Raw genomic sequence first — 20,007 nt, 5'->3', positions numbered from 1 at the left:
TTAACATGTACTGATCGATGGAGCATCTTATTTCTCCTGATACTAGCCTAAAATGCTGGATCAGTGTTGGGTGAATTTTGTTTTTTATCTGATTTACTGAAGCATTCTGTCCCATCAACATAGGGAATGTTAACTGACATGACACATTCAGTGTATGTCTGAATGTATTCAATGCAGGCATATGACACAAATTGTCCTAATTACCAATCGGATGTCCGTATCTACTTAATATAAAATAAAACATTTTGCTTCTATTTAGAGCCTTGATATCTGTATTTAACTGAAAATGCAAAAGATTGAAATAGCATTGCAGTTCTGGCTTTTGTGCAGATTGGTTCAAAACCTGAGCCACAGTCTATTATGCCAGCTCATTACTACTGCTGATACCCTGATTCGATCACAGTGGTTCCATTTGCCTGGTTCGATGCTCTGCAAACACAAAGGAGCAAGTCTAGGGAAAAGCTATATTTTTATTTTGTGGCTTGTGTTTTTATGTGGCATATATGTGCTGATGTTATGATGAGGACCACTCTTTAAGCAAACATTCTCTTAGCTACCATAAATTCTGCAATCAGTTTAAAAAAACATACATCAGTTTGTGTATATGGGCCAGATAGGACAATGTTTTAAACTATCGCTTATAGATTATTAAGCAAAACACAATTCTACACAATGAAAACACAGGACATTTTGTTGAATGTAACACATACAGTATTACCAGTATTTCTTCAAAATGTATTGCCAACAGCTAGACTTGGTATTATCTAGCCCTGTACAACATAAATGTCTTATGTTGAACCCTTTGAAAAGTGGTTAAAACATATCAGTCTGGAAAGATTACAAAGCCATTACATTAGCACTTAATGTAACATACGTGAAGTTATGATACACAAATTGTTTTTCTTTTTAAAAGAAATTGGGAGCGGCGCTCAGGTGGCGCAGCGGTAGAATACACTAGCAAATACATAGAATACATTGTATCGAATCTCAGCTGTGCCATCCGGCTGGGCTGGGCGACTATATGAACAACGTTTGGCTGTTGCGATTACGACCTCTGCTGGCTGATTGGTGGCGTCTGCACAGATTGGAGGAATAATGCTGATCAGCGTGTGGCTCTCCGTGATAAGGCTGATTCGCATAAGAACTGAACTCGTGCAGGTGAAAAGATGCAGTCGGGTACTGCTCACGTGTCGGAGGGGGCGTGTGTCACTTCGCTCTCCACAAACGGGACGGGGGTCAGCTCCAGTAGAGAGGCATAATGAAAAAAAAAATGTTTATTCCACAGCAGTGTATGTAGTGGTTGTAAAACTAGCTGCATATTCTTTCAAAAGCAACATTTTTTTGTGTGCTCATACCTTGTGTTATAACAGTTTTTGAGTGTACTAGTTCAGAGAATCATGAAAAGCAATTAGTGCAATGAAGCCACACACTGAGCTTAAGGCTAACTGTGTGAAAGAAGTGCAAAAGCCATGCTAAGTGTTTCCATATTGTGCACAGCAGCATCAAGAACAAATAATGAACATGGACTGTTAACTGGATAGGCGTAAACAAAACGTTTAAAACTGGCTTAAATTAAGCAGTGTATGTCTGAATGTATTCAAGCAAGTCTAAATAACATTAATTTGCTCATGCATGTTTATGACTAGGACCAAAACAATGACACTCAGAATGTGTAGCAGTTATCAGTGTCTTTCTCTGACATGCTTGATAAATACCAACCCTTTGAAACGCTATTTATCTTTTTTGACTTGTAAAATGATCTCTGCTCTTTCTAAATATAAATTAAGGCGCAAAAAAGAATTTCTCTTCACAGTTATGACCATAAGTTAATACATTTTTGCAGATGCATGTTTTCGTCAGTAGAGGGCAGTGTTAATTCAATGAATAGCAAGCTATGTTACGAGCGGGTTAGTTCGAAATAATTAGTGGTGGTAAATTCGGTTCATTTATGGACTCGGGTTAATCTGAGTCACTCAGTAATGTGATCCGGTTCACTTGAGTCCCCCCCCCCCCACTCGTCCAATAAATCAAATTTTAATTTAAATTCCAAACACCGAAAATAAACAAACACAACCTAAACACAAATAACAACAGCACTGTCACCTCACAGCAAGAAGGTCCTGGGTTTGATCCCCGGGTGTGGCGGTCCAGGTCCTTTCTGTGTGGAGTTTGCATGTTCTCCCCGTGTCCGCATGGGTTTCCTCCGGGTGTTCCGGTTTTCTCCCACAGTCCAAAGACATGCAAATGAGGTGAATTAGAGACACAAAATCATTCATGACTGTGTTCAATATAACCTTGTGAACTAATGAATCTTGTGTAATAAAAAAACTACCGTTCCTGTCATGAATGTAACCAAAGTGTAAAACATGACGTTCAAATCCTAATAAACAAACAAACATTGCGTTCATTCAAACCATGGGTCCAAAAGTGTGGCTTCTACCAGTACGTGGACCGTTTCAATCTGTCCAAACCGTTTTTTTTTTCCCCGGTGAGTCTGATCACTCGCCTTATGTACTTAGCAGCAGCCAGTCAGAGGACTCATAGGATCCGGGTTAATTGAGACCTCAGATTTGTGATTCCTGATTCAGTACAAAGATTCGAATCATTAACCCGGGTGATTCACGAAACGCCCAGCTCTAGAAATAATAGTTAGAGTTTTGCCTCAGTTTTGAGTTTACGTTTAAAATGACTGATTTTATAGTGCCATTTGTGCGAGATTTTATTAGTTTTGTTTAATATGATCCCCTTTAACATCTGTTTGTAGTTAGTCAGCACAATGGCTTTTTGAACAATAAACAGCCCAATAAACAACAACATCTCTTGTGAGGTCTTCAGACTCATTCGAACTCAGACGTTAACTCAGAATGACTTTATAGCAGTGGGTACATTTTCCCATTGTTGTTTTGTATGTTTTTGTAAAGGTCTGCCTGTGGATCTGCAGTACCTTCCTGAGGACAAAGCACGAGAAGAAGACCCAGACATCCGTAAGATGCTTATTGAGACATTACTGCTGGTAAGAACAAGTCCTTCAAGGTGTCCATATAATTAATAGTGTGAATTAATTTTCACGTTAAAAGCTACACTGATCAGCCATAACATTAAAACCACCTCCTTGTTTCTACACTCACTGTCCATTTTATCAGCTCCACTTACAATATAGAAGCACTTTGTAGTTCTACAATTACTGACTGTAGTCAATCTGTTTCTCTGCATACTTTTTTAGCCTGCTTTCACCCTGTTCTTCAATGGTCAGGACCCCCACATGACCACCACAGAGCAGCTTTTATTTAGGTGGTGGATCATTCTCAGCACTGCAGTGACACTGACATGGTGGTGGTGTGTTAGTGTGTGTTGTGCTGGTATGAGTGGATAAGACACATCAGAGCTGCTGGAGTTTTCAAATACCGTGTCCACTCACTGTCCACTCTATTAGACACTACTACCTAGTTGGTCCACCTTGTAGATGTAAAGTCAGAGACGATCGCTCATCTATTGCTGCTGTTTGAGTTGGTCATCTTCTAGACCTTCATCAGTGGTCACAGGACGCAGCCTACAGGGCGCTGTTGGCTGGATATATTTTTGGTTGGTGGACTATTCTCAGTCCAGCAGTGACTGAGGTGTTTACAAACTCCAGCACTGCTGTGTCTTATCCACTCGTACCAGCACAACACACACTAACACACCACCACCATGTCAGTGTCACTGCAGTGCTGAGAATGATCCACCACCCAAGAAATACATGCTCTGTAGTGGTCCTGTGGGGATCCTGATCATTGAAGAACAGGGTAAAAGCAGGTTAAAAAGGTATGTAGAGAAACAGATGGACTACAGACTACAGTATGGTAAGTGGAGCTGATAAAATGGACAATGAGTGTAGAAACAAGGAGGTGGTTTTAATGTTATGCCTGATCGGTGTATAGATAAAACACATAGCAATACAAAGTAATGAAATATTGATTCTTTAATAGTGTGCATGTTGTATTAATTCTATAGCTTACAGCCACCAGAGTGGGACGACAGATAATGAATAAGAAAAACGTCTATCCCATCATGAGAGAGTTCCATAAATGGGAAAAGGATCCAGTAGTGGTCTCCGCTTGTGAGAAACTTGTCCAGGTACAGTATATGCCTACCTGTGGTTCAGGACAAAGTCCAAAATTTGAATACATTTGTAAGGGACATGTACAGTATGTGCAAAAGTCTTAGACCACCTCTAGATTTGTTGTTTTAGAATTGTATAATAGCCATATGTTATTTTTTCTCAGTCTTTTTATTGGAATGCAATCAGGAATTACACGAAATTTGTATTCAGAATAAAAAAAAAATCACAGGCTAAGTGGTAATAATTTAGTGTAACCTCCCCCACACTAGCAATAGCAGGACTCAAATTAATGTCAATGCTAACACCTGTATTTTTCCTACAATTTCATGTCAACATGACTGCTGTGAAAAAGGTCTGTCACACCAGGTTCATGCAAGACGTGCTTGAGCATTACATACTCATGTTGTATGAGTTTAATTCATTGGAAGCTTGCTAATTTGCCAACTTTGAATCATATTCCATAAAAAATGCCAAAAATCAGTTTGACAGACCTAAAATCATAATTTTGCATGTTTCAAAGAAATATACAGAATAAAGAGTGGTCAAGGACAATAAAAGACTGGAGAGTAAGAAAACTCAAAATCTGGCCGCGCAGGTGGCGCAGCGGTAAAAACACATGCTGAAACCAGAGCTGGGATCTCGAATACATCATATCGAATATCAGCTCTGCCTGCCGGCTAGGCTGAGCGGTCACATGACCAACGATTGGCCTGTTGTTCAGATATGGGTGGGATTAAGCTGGATGGGGTCTCTCTCTCTCATAACTAATGCAATTACGACCTATGCTGGCTGATTGATGGCGCCTGCACAGAGATGAGAAAAGAGTGCTCTCAGGGTGTGTCTCTCCGTACACAACGCTGAGCTGCACTGCACTCGTCAAAGTGTAGGTGATAAGATGCATACGCATACGTATCGGAGGGGGCCTGGGTTAGCTTCGTTCTCCTCAATCAAAGCAGGAATCAGCATTGGTGGAGAGGAAGCATGACGCAATTGGGGAAAAAAGGGAGAAAATGCATAAATAAATATATATATATACAGTGTATCACGAAAGTGAGTACACCCCTCACATTTCTGCAAATATTTCATTATATCTTTTCATGGGACAACACTATAGACATGAAACTTGGATATAACTAAGAGTAGTCAGTGTACAACTTGTATAGCAGTGTAGATTTACTGTCTTCTGAAAATAACTCAACACACAGCCATTAATGTCTAAATAGCTGGCAACATAAGTGAGTACACCCCACAGTGAACATGTCCAAATTGTGCCTAAAGTGTCAATATTTTGTGTGACCACCATTATTATCACTGCCTTAACCCTCCTGGGCATGGAATTCACCAGAGCTGCACAGGTTGCTACTGGAATCCTCTTCCACTCCTCCGTGATGACATCACGGAGCTGGTGGATGTTAGACACCTTAAACTCCTCCACCTTCCACTTGAGGATGCGCCACAGGTGCTCAATTGGGTTTAGTCCATCACCTTTACCTTCAGCTTCCTCAGCAAGGCAGTTGTCATCTTGGAGGTTGTGTTTGGGGTCGTTATCCTGTTGGAAAACTGCCATGAGGCCCAGTTTTCGAAGGGAGGGGATCATGCTCTGTTTCAGAATGTCACAGTACATGTTGGAATTCATGTTTCCCTCAATGAACTGCAGCTCCCCAGTGCCAGCAACACTCATGCAGCCCAAGACCATGATGCTACCACCACCATGCTTGACTGTAGGCAAGATACAGTTGTCTTGGTACTTCTCACCAGGGCGCCGCCACACATGCTGGACACCATCTGAGCCAAACAAGTTTATCTTGGTCTCGTCAGACCACAGGGCATTCCAGTAATCCATGTTCTTGGACTGCTTGTCTTCAGCAAACTGTTTGCTGGCTTTCTTGTGCGTCAGCTTCCTTCTGGGATGACGACCATGCAGACCGAGTTGATGCAGTGTGCGGCGTATGGTCTGAGCACTGACAGGCTGACCTCCCACGTCTTCAACCTCTGCAGCAATGCTGGCAGCACTCATGTGTCTATTTTTTAAAGCCAACCTCTGGATATGACGCCGAACACGTGGACTCAACTTCTTTGGTCGACCCTGGCGAAGCCTGTTCCGAGTGGAACCTGTCCTGGAAAACCGCTGTATGACCTTGGCCACCATGCTGTAGCTCAGTTTCAGGGTGTTAGCAATCTTCTTATAGCCCAGGCCATCTTTGTGGAGAGCAACAATTATATTTCTCACATCCTCAGAGAGTTCTTTGCCATGAGGTGCCATGTTGAATATCCAGTGGCCAGTATGAGAGAATTGTACCCAAAACACCAAATTTAACAGCCCTGCTCCCCATTTACACCTGGGACCTTGACACATGACACCAGGGAGGGACAACGACACATTTGGGCACAATTTGGACATGTTCACTGTGGGGTGTACTCACTTATGTTGCCAGCTATTTAGACATTAATGGCTGTGTGTTGAGTTATTTTCAGAAGACAGTAAATCTACACTGCTATACAAGCTGTACACTGACTACTCTAAGTTATATCCAAGTTTCATGTCTATAGTGTTGTCCCATGAAAAGATATAATGAAATATTTGCAGAAATGTGAGGGGTGTACTCACTTTCGTGATACACTGTATATATAATGTGTGTGTGTGTGTGTGTGTGTGTGTGTGTGTGTATGTATATATATACACAGTGTGTATATATTAGGGATGCATCGATACCATTTTTTCCCAACCGAGTACGAGTACGAGTACAAGTACATGTATTTTAGTACTCGCCGATACCGATACCTATTTAGAATGATGCAATCTGGAGCATTATGGAATAGTGTAGTTTTTAGTGTAAAAATAGTGCAGTGGAACAGTTGCTTGGGTTGCCATCACTAATTGTAAAAAAAAAAAAAAAACAACAACACCGCACAGCCATCATTGAGAAAGCTTCTGACAAGCTAACGTAAACGTTCATTAATAAACGCACGTAATTAACGTTGTGCACATCATACATGCGATGCGATTCTGCTGATTGAAATATTTACTTTAAAAGGATAATACAGTCCGATCCCATCTGAGCCGATTCTATCAGCACGTACATTCGTGGTTCACCTCGGTAAATCGTAAACGACTCTGAGTCGGCTCCCGCTCTGTGGTTATAACCAGTATAATTAAGCCTGAGCTTTATAAGGTAAGCGAGTCACACAAAATGTTCTGTAGTAGTTGGTGTTTATTTACAACCGCATCATTCATTATAACAGTAAACACGGAGAGATGACTGAGAAAAGAAACTTACGCTGCGCTGAAAATGAGTCGACTCCTGAATCACTTGTATCGACACTGTGAACAGAGTATTGAACACAAACACGTCCTATAACAGCGGTCGCTGCTTTTGTAACCAGTTATCTTCGCTGTTAGCTCTATTTTGAAGTTTTGTTTTTTTTTCAAACGGAACTAAATAACATTAAACGTGCGTGTGAGCGTGGTCAGTGAGAATAATTCAATCTGTCTCCCGTGGGTGAAAAATGAATTGCTTTAGTTTTAGAAGTAAAAAAATCTCGTAATGTCACTCGCGCCCCACAGGTTGAAAATCCCTGCGTTAACGCAGCAACGTGCACTAGGCACAAGGTATCGGATGTTTAGTATCGGAGCCTCGTTTGCGAGTACGAGTTAATGAGCGAGGTATCGGGCTAATACCCGATACTAGTATCGGTACTCATGCATCTTCAGTATATATATATATATATATATATATATATATATATATATATATATAGAAAACTTTCAAAATTTGATGAGACGTTTCACTTTGAGAGATTGGAAGAAGTCCATCAAGGACCTGGCTCAGCATTTGGCAGCTTCATCAGGACGCCAAGTTGACACTTCTGAAGTAACAGTCCGAAGGAGCTTGATCAGAAATGGTCAGCCAAGAAACCACTTTTACGGAGAAGGAACAGGGTCACTAGGCTAAGATATGCTAAAGCTCACAAAGACTGTAATGAGTATCAGTAAAAAAAGAATTGTTATGGAGTGGAGTCCAAGTTTGATTTTTTTTAGTCCAGTCCTAATGTGAGAAGTAGAGTTGAAGAGAGATGGAAGAATGAGTGCTTGCAGCCTTCAGTGAAACATGGTGGAGGGTGTGTCCTGGTCTGGGGCTGCATATTTGCCAGCGACAGGTTTTAATTCAGCATTCCATTACCTCTGGGCGGGCTTGATTGAGAATGTTTATTTTTTGATTTATTATTATTTTTATATCATGATAACAATTCCAAGCACACTTCTAATATAGTGAAAGCATATTTGGAGAGGAAAACAGCTGATAACACACTGACAATCATGGACTGGCCTCCACATAGTCCTGACCTGGATATTATAGAGCCAATATGAGATCACCCATTAGTATGGACAGAGAAAGAAATAAAAGACTTCCACTGTTAGGTCCTTGACCAAAGCCCTAAACCTTCAGGGAAGTTTGTCCAGATGTAATTAAGGCATCAAGCGTATTCAAGAATAGTCAAGATGTGATCAGCAACAAAGTTTGTAGATCTTAAAGGTGCTGATTTTCAAACATATTATGTAATTTTTCTTCCAAAAGCATTTTATTGTGAAATACTGCGCCACAGCTTTAAACAAATTACATTTTAATTTAATTACATTTACTTAGATAATGGTAAGATTCCTAAAAAATGACATTATTTTGTAGACTTACTAGCTTTGTTACCTACATAAACTCATCAGCCCCTTTATTAAAAACACAGTTTTATACTGTATTTACTTTTATTATTCGGTCTGGGATAATGAACTCCTAATTCATTTACGGTCAGACACTGTCCCTACCATCTTCAGGTAGCTGCAGAAATATGCTAGCACACCAGAGCTAGGATTTTGAACACATCGTTTTGAATCTAAGCTCTGTCATCCAGCTGGGCTGGGCGGCTACATAAAGAACGATTGGCTGTTGTTCACACAGGGTGGGACAAGCCAGACCAGGGCTTCTCATAACTGATGCAGCTACGTCCTCTGCTTGCTGGCTGAGGAATAATGTGGACAGGGTGTGGCGCTTTGTACACAAAGCTGATCCGCACATGAACTCGCCTCGTGCAGGTGAATAGATGCAGTTGGTACTGCACATGTGTCGGAGGAGGCGAAGTCAGCAGTGGGGTGTTGTATCGGTAGAGGTGAAGCGTAATGCAATCATGGTAATTGCATACGACTAGATTAGGGAGAAAATTATTTTTTTTAAACATCAGGCCAAGCATCATAGCTTTAAGTGTTCTGTTTCAGTTTGAACCTGTAGCCCACTGTGGCCTCAGATTTAGGTTCTTGGCTGACTAGTGGAACCCAGTGCTATTGTAACCCCATCCGCCTTATTGTTGAATATGCTGTTTCTGTTTACCACAGCTGTAAAGCATGAATATCTGAATCTCATCTGACCTCTTTGGATGTTTTTCTCAACCAAATGCATAAACTTAAAACTGTTGAGCGTAAAACTCCCAGATCAGCAACGTTTGACATTTTAAACCCAGCTTCTCTGGCACTAGCAGCCATGCCTCTGCATGCAATTCCCCCCATCTTTCTGAAGGGGTTAGTGAGTGTATTAGACGTTCTATAAAAAAAAACTGAATTTTAAAGATGCACCAGCGTTTTAGTGCTTAGATGGTGCAATTACAGTTAAATTGTTTGTTTGTTTATTAGGATTTTAACGTCATGTTTTACACTTTTGGTTACATTCATGACAGGAAGGGTAGTCACTCATTACACAAGGTTCATCAGTTCATGAGGTTATATCGAACACAGTCATGTGTCCAATTCACCTCACTTGCATGTCTTTGGACTGTGGGAGGAAACCGCAGTTCCCGGAGGAAACCCACGTGGACACGGGGAGAACATGCAAACTCCACACAGAAAGGGCCCGGACCGCCCCACCTGGGGATCCAACCCAGGACCTTCTTGCTGTGAGGCAACAGTGCTACCCACTTAGCCACCGTGCCCCCTTTTCAGTTAAAGGATTAGTAATAAATTGAATGATTTAAATGTTTCTAATGCACCTGATAATAAATTTCCATGAAGCTCCTTTAAATGCTCTTTACTACTCTGACCAGTGAATTTTTACTTGAATTTACTATTGACTAAGACGGGGTATGTAGTTTATTAGCAGAAGCAGCACTTGTATGGAACATGTCATAGCATGTGAATGATTGGAACACAAAACAACAAATAGTTTTATGCCATTTAATAAGTTCATGGTGGGTTTCTTAAAAACCGGGCTAAATCTGCTGGGTCAGTACTATACATTCAGCTCTTTAATAATTCATTAGCTGTAGAAGTTGTAGAATGTCATTTGACTTTGAGATAGGGCCTTTTATTTGCCACGGTTGGAAAGAAAATACATAATTTAATGTTATGCTTAGTGGAAATGTGTCTAGATGGTCAAATGTAACTTTAGTCAGGCTTCCAGATGCATATTTTGCCAGGGTTGCTTGATTGTGAGCACTGACACCAGTGTTATAGTGGCTATTAAAGGGTACGTGAACCACCTTAATTTCGATGCGAAAATTATGTACAATTTATAATTTGATGTCAAATTATAAAAGATTTATATTTTGTACTAAATTATGACTTCACTCTGGCTTGCCATCATGTAGCCGTGTCAATGACTGTCGTAAAGTTGGTTATTTAGACAGCAGATGCAGTAAGTACTTGTTGGTTCAGTCACATTATGGCAGAAGACAAAATTGAACCTCGTTTAGAGGAGATTCAAAGAAACCCAATGGCTTATGCATTCAGGCCAGCGAGAATAAGAGTGACTGTATAAACTCAAGTTTGTGCAGAGGAGCAGCCATTGGCTCCCCAAGGTGTCCAGAGGGTAGGCAATATCAGCTATTGCAAGTTTGGTAACTGCACTGAAATGCTGACCGTATGCAAGTCGATTTGCGATCAGGAGGCTAATATGGACCACTTGCTTGGGGATCTTTGATGTATAACCCTTACCTGCACTTAGAAGATGCTTTGCTGTGAGAGGGACGTCTTGGAAGTGTCCGTGCTCTCCCTATGTGAAGTCCATGCAGAGACCCTGAAGCAGCCCATCAACAGCAGATATTGTTAATGCTATTAAGCGTGCAAGAGGGCACAGTGTAATGTCTGAAACATTAGTGTGAATTAAACCTTCATCTGCTTTCGCTAAGTCACTAAGTTAACATTAATATCCACAGATGCTGTCCTGCTGATTAAAGGACAGGACATTCCTCTCACAGCAAAGCATCCTCTAAGTGTGGGCAGTTGTAGCCTAGTGGTTAAGGTACTGGACTAGTAATCAGAAGATCGATGGTTCAAGCCCCACCACTGCCAGGTTGCTGTTGGGCCCTTAATTGCTCAGACTGTATACTGTCACACTAATGTAAGTCGCTTTGGATAAAGGCGTCTGCTAAATGCCAAATATGTAAATGTATGTAAAAGCAGTTTATACGTTTGCAAGCTACTAGGCTGGCTAATTAGTTAGCTTGTGAAATTGCTTGTTTGCTGACTGTAGTGGGCAGATGGGGTCATGTACCAGGCCTAAAAACAATGTAACTATAGCAAAATGTCTAGTTTGAACCACATATGTTTGAATTATAAGATTGGAAAGCTTCAAGGTGGCATAATATTGAAGACGAATGCAAGTTAACTACCTTGTTTATGGATTTTTCCTTCTTTCCACCCAATTTGCATACTTCTGCTCTCCCTGTGCACTCTGGCGACCTCTTTCTGCCAGACTATTCCTTTGCTGGCTGATCAGAGGCACCTGACACTTCTTTAGTCCATGCCAGCACCTTGACCAGACAATAGGGGTCGTGGTTGCAGCTATTTATAAGGTCTGAGGCTATTTTTTTGTTTAATAAAAATATAGTCTGTTAATGGTTTCGTTTGACAAGGTTATGTGTGCTTTAAATCTAACGTTCCTTTCCAGTGTCGTTACTACACCTGATCGAATGAACTCCTAGTTCTCGTCGGGTTGTTGTGCTTGGTATGACCCCAGACAGCAGGCAGATGGATTTCAGTACACCAAACAGATTTATAGGCAAGGCTGGATGAGAAAAAGGCAGGCTACACTGTATCTGGTGGAAAAAGCCTGCTTCTGTCAGCGTGGTGGGGTGGCAGTCAGAACACAAGAGAACAGTTCCATGGAAAAGATGTCACAAGGTCTCCTAATAAAGTGTGATCTACTTTATAACATGTGGAAGATCCCTTTTGAACTGCAGTCCACAGACAAAGCTTAAGTCATTTTGGGTTTTTACCCAACAATTTTAATCACCATTGTAAAACGCCCAACATGCAAAGCTCAGTATGAGCCCATTATTTACTCAGGATTATTGGCTTTTTATTGCCTGTGTGTGACTGGATAATGGAATTTGTTTTCCCATCTTGTTAGATCATCTAATTAATGGTGATATTGTAAAAGTTGAGTGGTGTCTGGAGGCTCATTAGTCAGCTTGTAATGCAGTATTACTGGTTATGTTAAGTAAAATACCCAATTACTAACTTGTGAGGTTCTCTGATTATTCGAGTACTCATGCAAACTGCTTATTACTGTATGAAAACTGTATAAAAAGTTAGGCTGTAACCAGTGTTGAGAAACATATTTGTCACCTTATGTGCTCGGGTGGCACGCCACTAAATTGCACTAGCCGACTACCACTGAGATCGAGGATTTGAATCTGTTGGTTGGATGTCTACGTACATACAGTGTATCACAAAAGTGAGTACACCCCTCACATTTCTGCAGATATTTAAGTATATCTTTTCATGGGACAACACTGACAAAATGACACTTTGACACAATGAAAAGTAGTCTGTGTGCAGCTTATATAACAGTGTAAATTTATTCTTCCCTCAAAATAACTCAATATACAGCCATTAATGTCTAAACCACCGGCAACAAAAGTGAGTACACCCCTAAGAGACTACACCCCTAAATGTCCAAATTGAGCACTGCTTGTCATTTTCCCTCCAAAATGTCATGTGATTTGTTAGTCTTACTAGGTCTCAGGTGTGCATAGGGAGCAGGTGTGTTCAATTTAGTAGTACAGCTCTCACACTCTCTCATACTGGTCACTGAAAGTTCCAACATGGCACCTCATGGCAAAGAACTCTCTGAGGATCTTAAAAGACAAATTGTTGTGCTACATGAAGATGGCCAAGGCTACAAGAAGATTGCCAACACCCTGAAACTGAGCTGCAGCACAGTGGCCAAAATCATCCAGCGTTTTAAAAGAGCAGGGTCCACTCAGAACAGACCTCGCGTTGGTCGTCCAAAGAAGCTGAGTGCACGTGCTCAGCGTCACATCCAACTGCTGTCTTTGAAAGATAGGCGCAGGAGTGCTGTCAGCATTGCTGCAGAGATTGAAAAGGTGGGGGGTCAGCCTGTCAGTGCTCAGACCATACGCCGCACACTACATCAAATTGGTCTGCATGGCTGTCACCCCAGAAGGAAGCCTCTTCTGAAGTCTCTACACAAGAAAGCCCGCAAACAGTTTGCTGAAGACATGTCAACAAAGGACATGGATTACTGGAACCATGTCCTATGGTCTGATGAGACCAAGATTCATTTGTTTGGTTCAGACGGTCTCAAGCATGTGTGGCGGCAATCAGGTGAGGAGTACAAAGATAAGTGTGTCATGCCTACAGTCAAGCATGGTGGTGGGAATGCCATGGTCTGGGGCTGCATGAGTGCAGCAGGTGTTGGGGAGTTACATTTCATTGAGGGACACATGAACTCCAATATGTACTGTGAAATACTGAAGCAGAGCATGATCCCCTCCCTCCGGAAACTGGGTCGCAGGGCAGTGTTCCAGCATGATAATGACCCCAAACACACCTCTAAGACGACCACTGCTTTATTGAAGAGGCTGAGGGTAAAGGTGATGGACTGGCCAAGCATGTCTCCAGACCTAAACCCAATAGAACATCTTTGGGGCATCCTCAAGCGGAAGGTGGAGAAGCGCAAAGTCTCGAATATCCGCCAGCTCCGTGATGTCGTCATGGAGGAGTGGAAAAGCATTCCAGTGGCAACCTGTGAAGCTCTGGTAAACTCCATGCCCAGGAGAGTTAAGGCAGTTCTGGGAAATAATGGTGGCCACACAAAATATTGACACTTCAGGAACTTTCACTAAGGGGTGTACTCACTTTTGTTGCCGGTGGTTTAGACATTAATGGCTGTATATTGAGTTATTTTGAGGAAAGAATAAATTTACACTGTTATATAAGCTGCACACAGACTACTTTTCATTGTGTCAAAGTATCATTTTGTCAGTGTTGTCCCATGAAAAGATATACTTAAATATCTGCAGAAATGTGAGGGGTGTATTCACTTTTGTGATACACTGTACATGATTGTCTGTATTTTTGGGGTGGTTAATGGCCGAGGCCCACCAATGGGCTGGTGTCCTCTCCAGGGTGTGTTACTGCATTGTGCCCAGTGATTTTCTGGGGAAAACTGGACCCCATTGAAATGAATGACAGCCGCTCAGGTGGCGCAGCGGTAAAAACACACGCTGGAACCAGAGCTGGGATCTCTAATACATCGTATCGAATCTCAGCTTTGACTGCCGGCTGGGCTGAGCAGCCACATGAACAACGATTGGCCTGTTGTTCAGATAGGGGTGGGATTAAGCCGGATAGGGACTCCCTCATAACTAATGCAATTACGACCTCTGCTGGCTGATTGATGGTGCCTGCACAGAGATGAGAAAAGAGTGCTGTCAGGGTGTGTCTCTCCGTACACAGTGCTGAGCTGCACTGCACTCGTCAAAGTGTAGGTGATAAGATGCATACGGCATGCTGCCCACGTGTCGGAAGGGGCATGGGTTAGCTTCGTTCACCTCAATCAGAGCGGGGATCGGCATTGGTGGAGAGGAAGCATGACACAATCGGGCAATTGGATGCGGTAAAAGGGAGAAAATGCATAAACAATATGCATATATATATATATATATATACAGTGGATATACAGTGGATATACAGTGGATGCGGTAAAAGGGAGAAAATGCATAAACAATATGCATATATATATATATACAGTGTATCACAAAAGTGAGTACACCCCTCACATTTCTGCAGATATTTAAGTATATCTTTTCATGGGACAACACTGACAAAATGACACTTTGACACAATGAAAAGTAGTCTGTGTGCAGCTTATATAACCGTGTAAATTTATTCTTCCCTCAAAATAACTCAATATACAGCCATTAATGTCTAAACCACCGGCAACAAAAGTGAGTACACCCCTTAGTGAAAGTTCCTGAAGTGTCAATATTTTGTGTGGCCACCATTATTTCCCAGAACTGCCTTAACTCTCCTGGGCATGGAGTTTACCAGAGCTTCACAGGTTGTCACTGGAATGCTTTTCCACTCCTCCATGACGACATCACGGGGCTGGCGGATATTCGAGACTTTGCGCTCCTCCACCTTCCGCTTGAGGATGCCCCAAAGATGTTCTATTGGGTTTAGGTCTGGAGACATGCTTGGCCAGTCCATCACCTTTACCCTCAGCCTCTTCAATAAAGCAGTGGTCGTCTTAGAGGTGTGTTTGGGGTCATTATCATGCTGGAACACTGCCCTGCGACCCAGTTTCCGGAGGGAGGGGATCATGCTCTGCTTCAGTATTTCACAGTACATATTGGAGTTCATGTGTCCCTCAATGAAATGTAACTCCCCAACACCTGCTGCACTCATGCAGCCCCAGACCATGGCATTCCCACCTCCATGCTTGACTGTAGGCATGACACACTTATCTTTGTACTCCTCACCTGATTGCCGCCACACATGCTTGAGACCATCTGAACCAAACAAATTAATCTTGGTCTCATCAGACCATAGGACATGGTTCCAGTAATCCATGTCCTTTGTTGACATGTCTTCAGCAAACTGTTTGCGGGCTTTCTTGTGTAGAGACTTCAGAAGAGGCTTCCTTCTGGGGTGACAGCCATGCAGACCAATTTGATGTAGTGTGCGGCGTATGGTCTGAGCACTGACAGGCTGACCCCCCACCTTTTCAATCTCTGCAGCAATGCTGACAGCACTCCTGCGCCTATCTTTCAAAGACAGCAGTTGGATGTGACGCTGAGCACGTGCACTCAGCTTCTTTGGACGACCAACGTGAGGTCTTTTCTGAGTGGACCCTGCTCTTTTAAAACGCTGGATGATCTTGGCCACTGTGCTGCAGCTCAGTTTCAGGGTGTTGGCAATCTTCTTGTAGCCTTGGCCATCTTCATGTAGCGCAACAATTCGTCTTTTAAGATCCTCAGAGAGTTCTTTGCCATGAGGTGCCATGTTGGAACTTTCAGTGACCAGTATGAGAGAGTGTGAGAGCTGTACTACTAAATTGAACACACCTGCTCCCTATGCACACCTGAGACCTAGTAACACTAACAAATCACATGACATTTTGGAGGGAAAATGACAAGCAGTGCTCAATTTGGACATTTAGGGGTGTAGTCTCTTAGGGGTGTACTCACTTTTGTTGCCGGTGGTTTAGACATTAATGGCTGTATATTGAGTTATTTTGAGGGAAGAATAAATTTACACTGTTATATAAGCTGCACACAGACTACTTTTCATTGTGTCAAAGTGTCATTTTGTCAGTGTTGTCCCATGAAAAGATATACTTAAATATCTGCAGAAATGTGAGGGGTGTACTCACTTTTGTGATACACTGTATATATATATATATATATATATACTGTATATTAGGGCTGTCAAACGATTAAAATTTTTAATCGCGATTAATCTCAGAATTTCATATAGTTAATCGCGATTAATCGCATAAAAAAAAATCTGTGTAAATGTTATAGAAAACAAGGTTTTTTAAGTGAAATGTTACAATTAAAATGGTGAACACATTTTATGCTAAATGTACTTATGTTAAAAACTGCTGGGACAAGAGAAAACTGTAAGGGAGTTTTATTCACTCACATACTAGGCAGTAATACTATCCAGCAGAGACCCTTGACTTCGTATATATGTCAGATGCGCAGTTATTGTAACAGACTTTTCTTTGGTTGTATCGTGACAATGGTTTGATGGACGTTTCTACACGAAGTGAGTGTGTTTTGACTAGGGATGCATCGATACCATTTTTTCCCAACCGAGTACAAGTACATGTATTTTTGTACTCGCCGATACCGATGCCGATACCTATTTAGAATGATGCAATCTGGAGCATTATGGAATAGTGTAGTTTTTAGTGTAAAATAGTGCAGTGGAACAGTTGCTTGGGTTGCCATCACTAATTGTAAAAAAAAACAACCACCGCACAGACATCATTGAGAAAGCTTCTGACAAGCTAACGTAAACGTTCATTAATAAACGCACGTAATTAACGTTGTGCACATCATACATGCGATGCGATTCTGCTGATTGAAATATTTACTTTAAAAGGATAATACAGTCCGATCCCATCTGAGCCGATTCTATCAGCACATACAGGGGTTGGACAAAATAACTGAAACACCTGGTTTTAGACCACAATAATTTATTAGTATGGTGTAGGGCCTCCTTTTGCAGCCAATACAGCGTCAATTCGTCTTGGAAATGACATATACAAGTCCTGCACAGTGGTCAGAGGGATTTTAAGCCATTCTTCTTGCAGGATAGTGGCCAGGTCACTACGTGATGCTGGTGGAGGAAAACGTTTCCTGACTCGCTTCTCCAAAACACCCCAAAGTGGCTCAATAATATTTAGATCTGGTGACTGTGCAGGCCATGGGAGATGTTCAACTTCACTTTCATGTTCATCAAACCAATCTTTTACCAGTCTTGCTGTGTGTATTGGTGCATTGTCATCCTGATACACGGCACCGCCATTGGATGCACATGGTCCTCCAGAATGGTTCGGTAGTCCTTGGCAGTGACGCGCCCATCTAGCACAAGTATTGGGCCAAGGGAATGCCATGATATGGCAGCCCAAACCATCACTGATCCACCCCCATGCTTCACTCTGGGCATGCAACAGTCTGGGTGGTACGCTTCTTTGGGGCTTCTCCACACCGTAACTCTCCCGGATGTGGGGAAAACAGTAAAGGTGGACTCATCAGAGAACAATACATGTTTCACATTGTCCACAGCCCAAGATTTGCGCTCCTTGCACCATTGAAACCGACGTTTGGCATTGGCACGAGTGACCAAAGGTTTGGCTATAGCAGCCCGGCCGTGTATATTGACCCTGTGGAGCTCCCGACGGACAGTTCTGGTGGAAACAGGAGAGTTGAGGTGCACATTTAATTCTGCCGTGATTTGGGCAGCCGTGGTTTTATGTTTTTTGGATACAATCCGGGTTAGCACCCGAACATCCCTTTCAGACAGCTTCCTCTTGCGTCCACAGTTAATCCTGTTGGATGTGGTTTGTCCTTCTTGGTGGTATGCTGACATTACCCTGGATACCGTAGCTCTTGATACATCACAAAGACTTGCTGTCTTGGTCACAGATGCGCCAGCAAGACGTGCACCAACAATTTGTCCTCTTTTGAACTCTGGTATGTCACCCATAATGTTGTGTGCATTGCAATATTTTGAGCAAAACTGTGCTCTTACCCTGCTAATTGAACCTTCACACTCTGCTCTTACTGGTGCAATGTGCAATTAATGAAGATTGGCCACCAGACTGGTCCAATTTAGCCATGAAACCTCCCACACTAAAATGACAGGTGTTTCAGTTATTTTGTCCAACCCCTGTACATTCGTGGTTCACCTCGGTAAATCGTAAACGACTCTGAGTCGGCTCCCGCTCTGTGGTAATAACCAGTATAATTAAGCCTGAGCTTTATCAGGTAAGCGAGTCACACAAAATGTTCTGTAGTATTTGGTGTTTATTTACAACCGCATCATTCATTATAACAGTAAACACGGAGAGATGACTGAAAAAAGAAACTTATGCTGCGCTTACAATGAATCGATTCCTGAATCACTTGTATCGACACTGAACAGAGTATTAAAGACACACACACGTCCTATAACAGCGGTCGCTGCTTTTGTAACCGGTTTATCTTCGCTGTTAGCTCTATTTTGAAGGGTTTTTTTTGTCAAACGGAACTAAATAACATTAAACGTGCGTGTGTGCGTGGTCAGTGAGAATAATTCAATCTGTCTCCCGTGGGTGAAAAATGAATTGCTTTAGTTTTAGAAGTGAAAAAATCTCGTAATGTCGTAATGTAATTTGCGTTAACGGCACTATTTTTTTTAATCGCGTTAAATTGAGATCGCGTTAATGCGTTATTATCGCGTTAACTTCGACAGCCCTAATATATATATATATATATACAGTGCCTTGCAAAAGTATTCAGCCCCCTTGAACTTTTCAACCTTTTGCCACATTTCAGGCTTTAAACATAAAGATATGAAATTGTAATTTTTTGTGAAGAATCAATAACAAGTGCGACACAATTGTGAAGTGGAACAAAATTTATTGGATATTTTAAACTTTTTTTAGAAATAAAAACCTGAAAAGTGGGGCGTGCAATATTATTCAGCCCCTTTACTTTCAGTGCAGCAAACTCACTCCAGAAGTTCAGTGAGGATCTCTGAATGATCCAATGTTGACCTAAATGACTGATGGTGATAAATAGAATCCACCTGTGTGTAATCAAGTCTCCGTATAAATGCACCTGCTCTGTGATAGTCTCAGAGTTCTGTTTAAAGCGCAGAGAGCATCATGAAGACCAAGAAACACACCAGGCAGGTCCGAGATACTGTTGTGGAGAAGTTTAAAGCCGAATTTGGATACAAAAAGATTTCCCAAGCTTTAAACATCTCAAGGAGCACTGTGCAAGCGATCATATTGAAATGAAGGGAGTATCAGACCACTGCAAATCTACCAAGACCCGGCCGTCCCTCTAAACTTTCAGCTCAAACAAGGAGAAGACTGATCAGAGATGCAGCCAAGAGGCCC

General features: G+C 41.9%; 1 protein-coding gene across 1 annotated transcript in view; it reads left to right on the top strand.

The window, feature by feature from the left end:
- Positions 1-20,007, top strand: part of hgh1 (HGH1 homolog (S. cerevisiae)) — a 33,778-nt gene that overhangs the window by 6,880 nt on the left and 6,891 nt on the right. The window contains exons 4-5 of the mRNA XM_063011975.1: positions 2,922-3,013; positions 3,994-4,116. Of these exons, the coding sequence (XP_062868045.1) occupies positions 2,922-3,013; positions 3,994-4,116 (215 nt within the window). The remainder of the gene's footprint in view (positions 1-2,921; positions 3,014-3,993; positions 4,117-20,007) is intronic.

The sequence above is a fragment of the Trichomycterus rosablanca genome, chromosome 2 (assembly GCF_030014385.1).
Source record: "Trichomycterus rosablanca isolate fTriRos1 chromosome 2, fTriRos1.hap1, whole genome shotgun sequence".
Classification (NCBI taxonomy): domain Eukaryota; kingdom Metazoa; phylum Chordata; class Actinopteri; order Siluriformes; family Trichomycteridae; genus Trichomycterus; species Trichomycterus rosablanca.
This window is presented reverse-complemented; position numbering and strand designations above follow the sequence as displayed.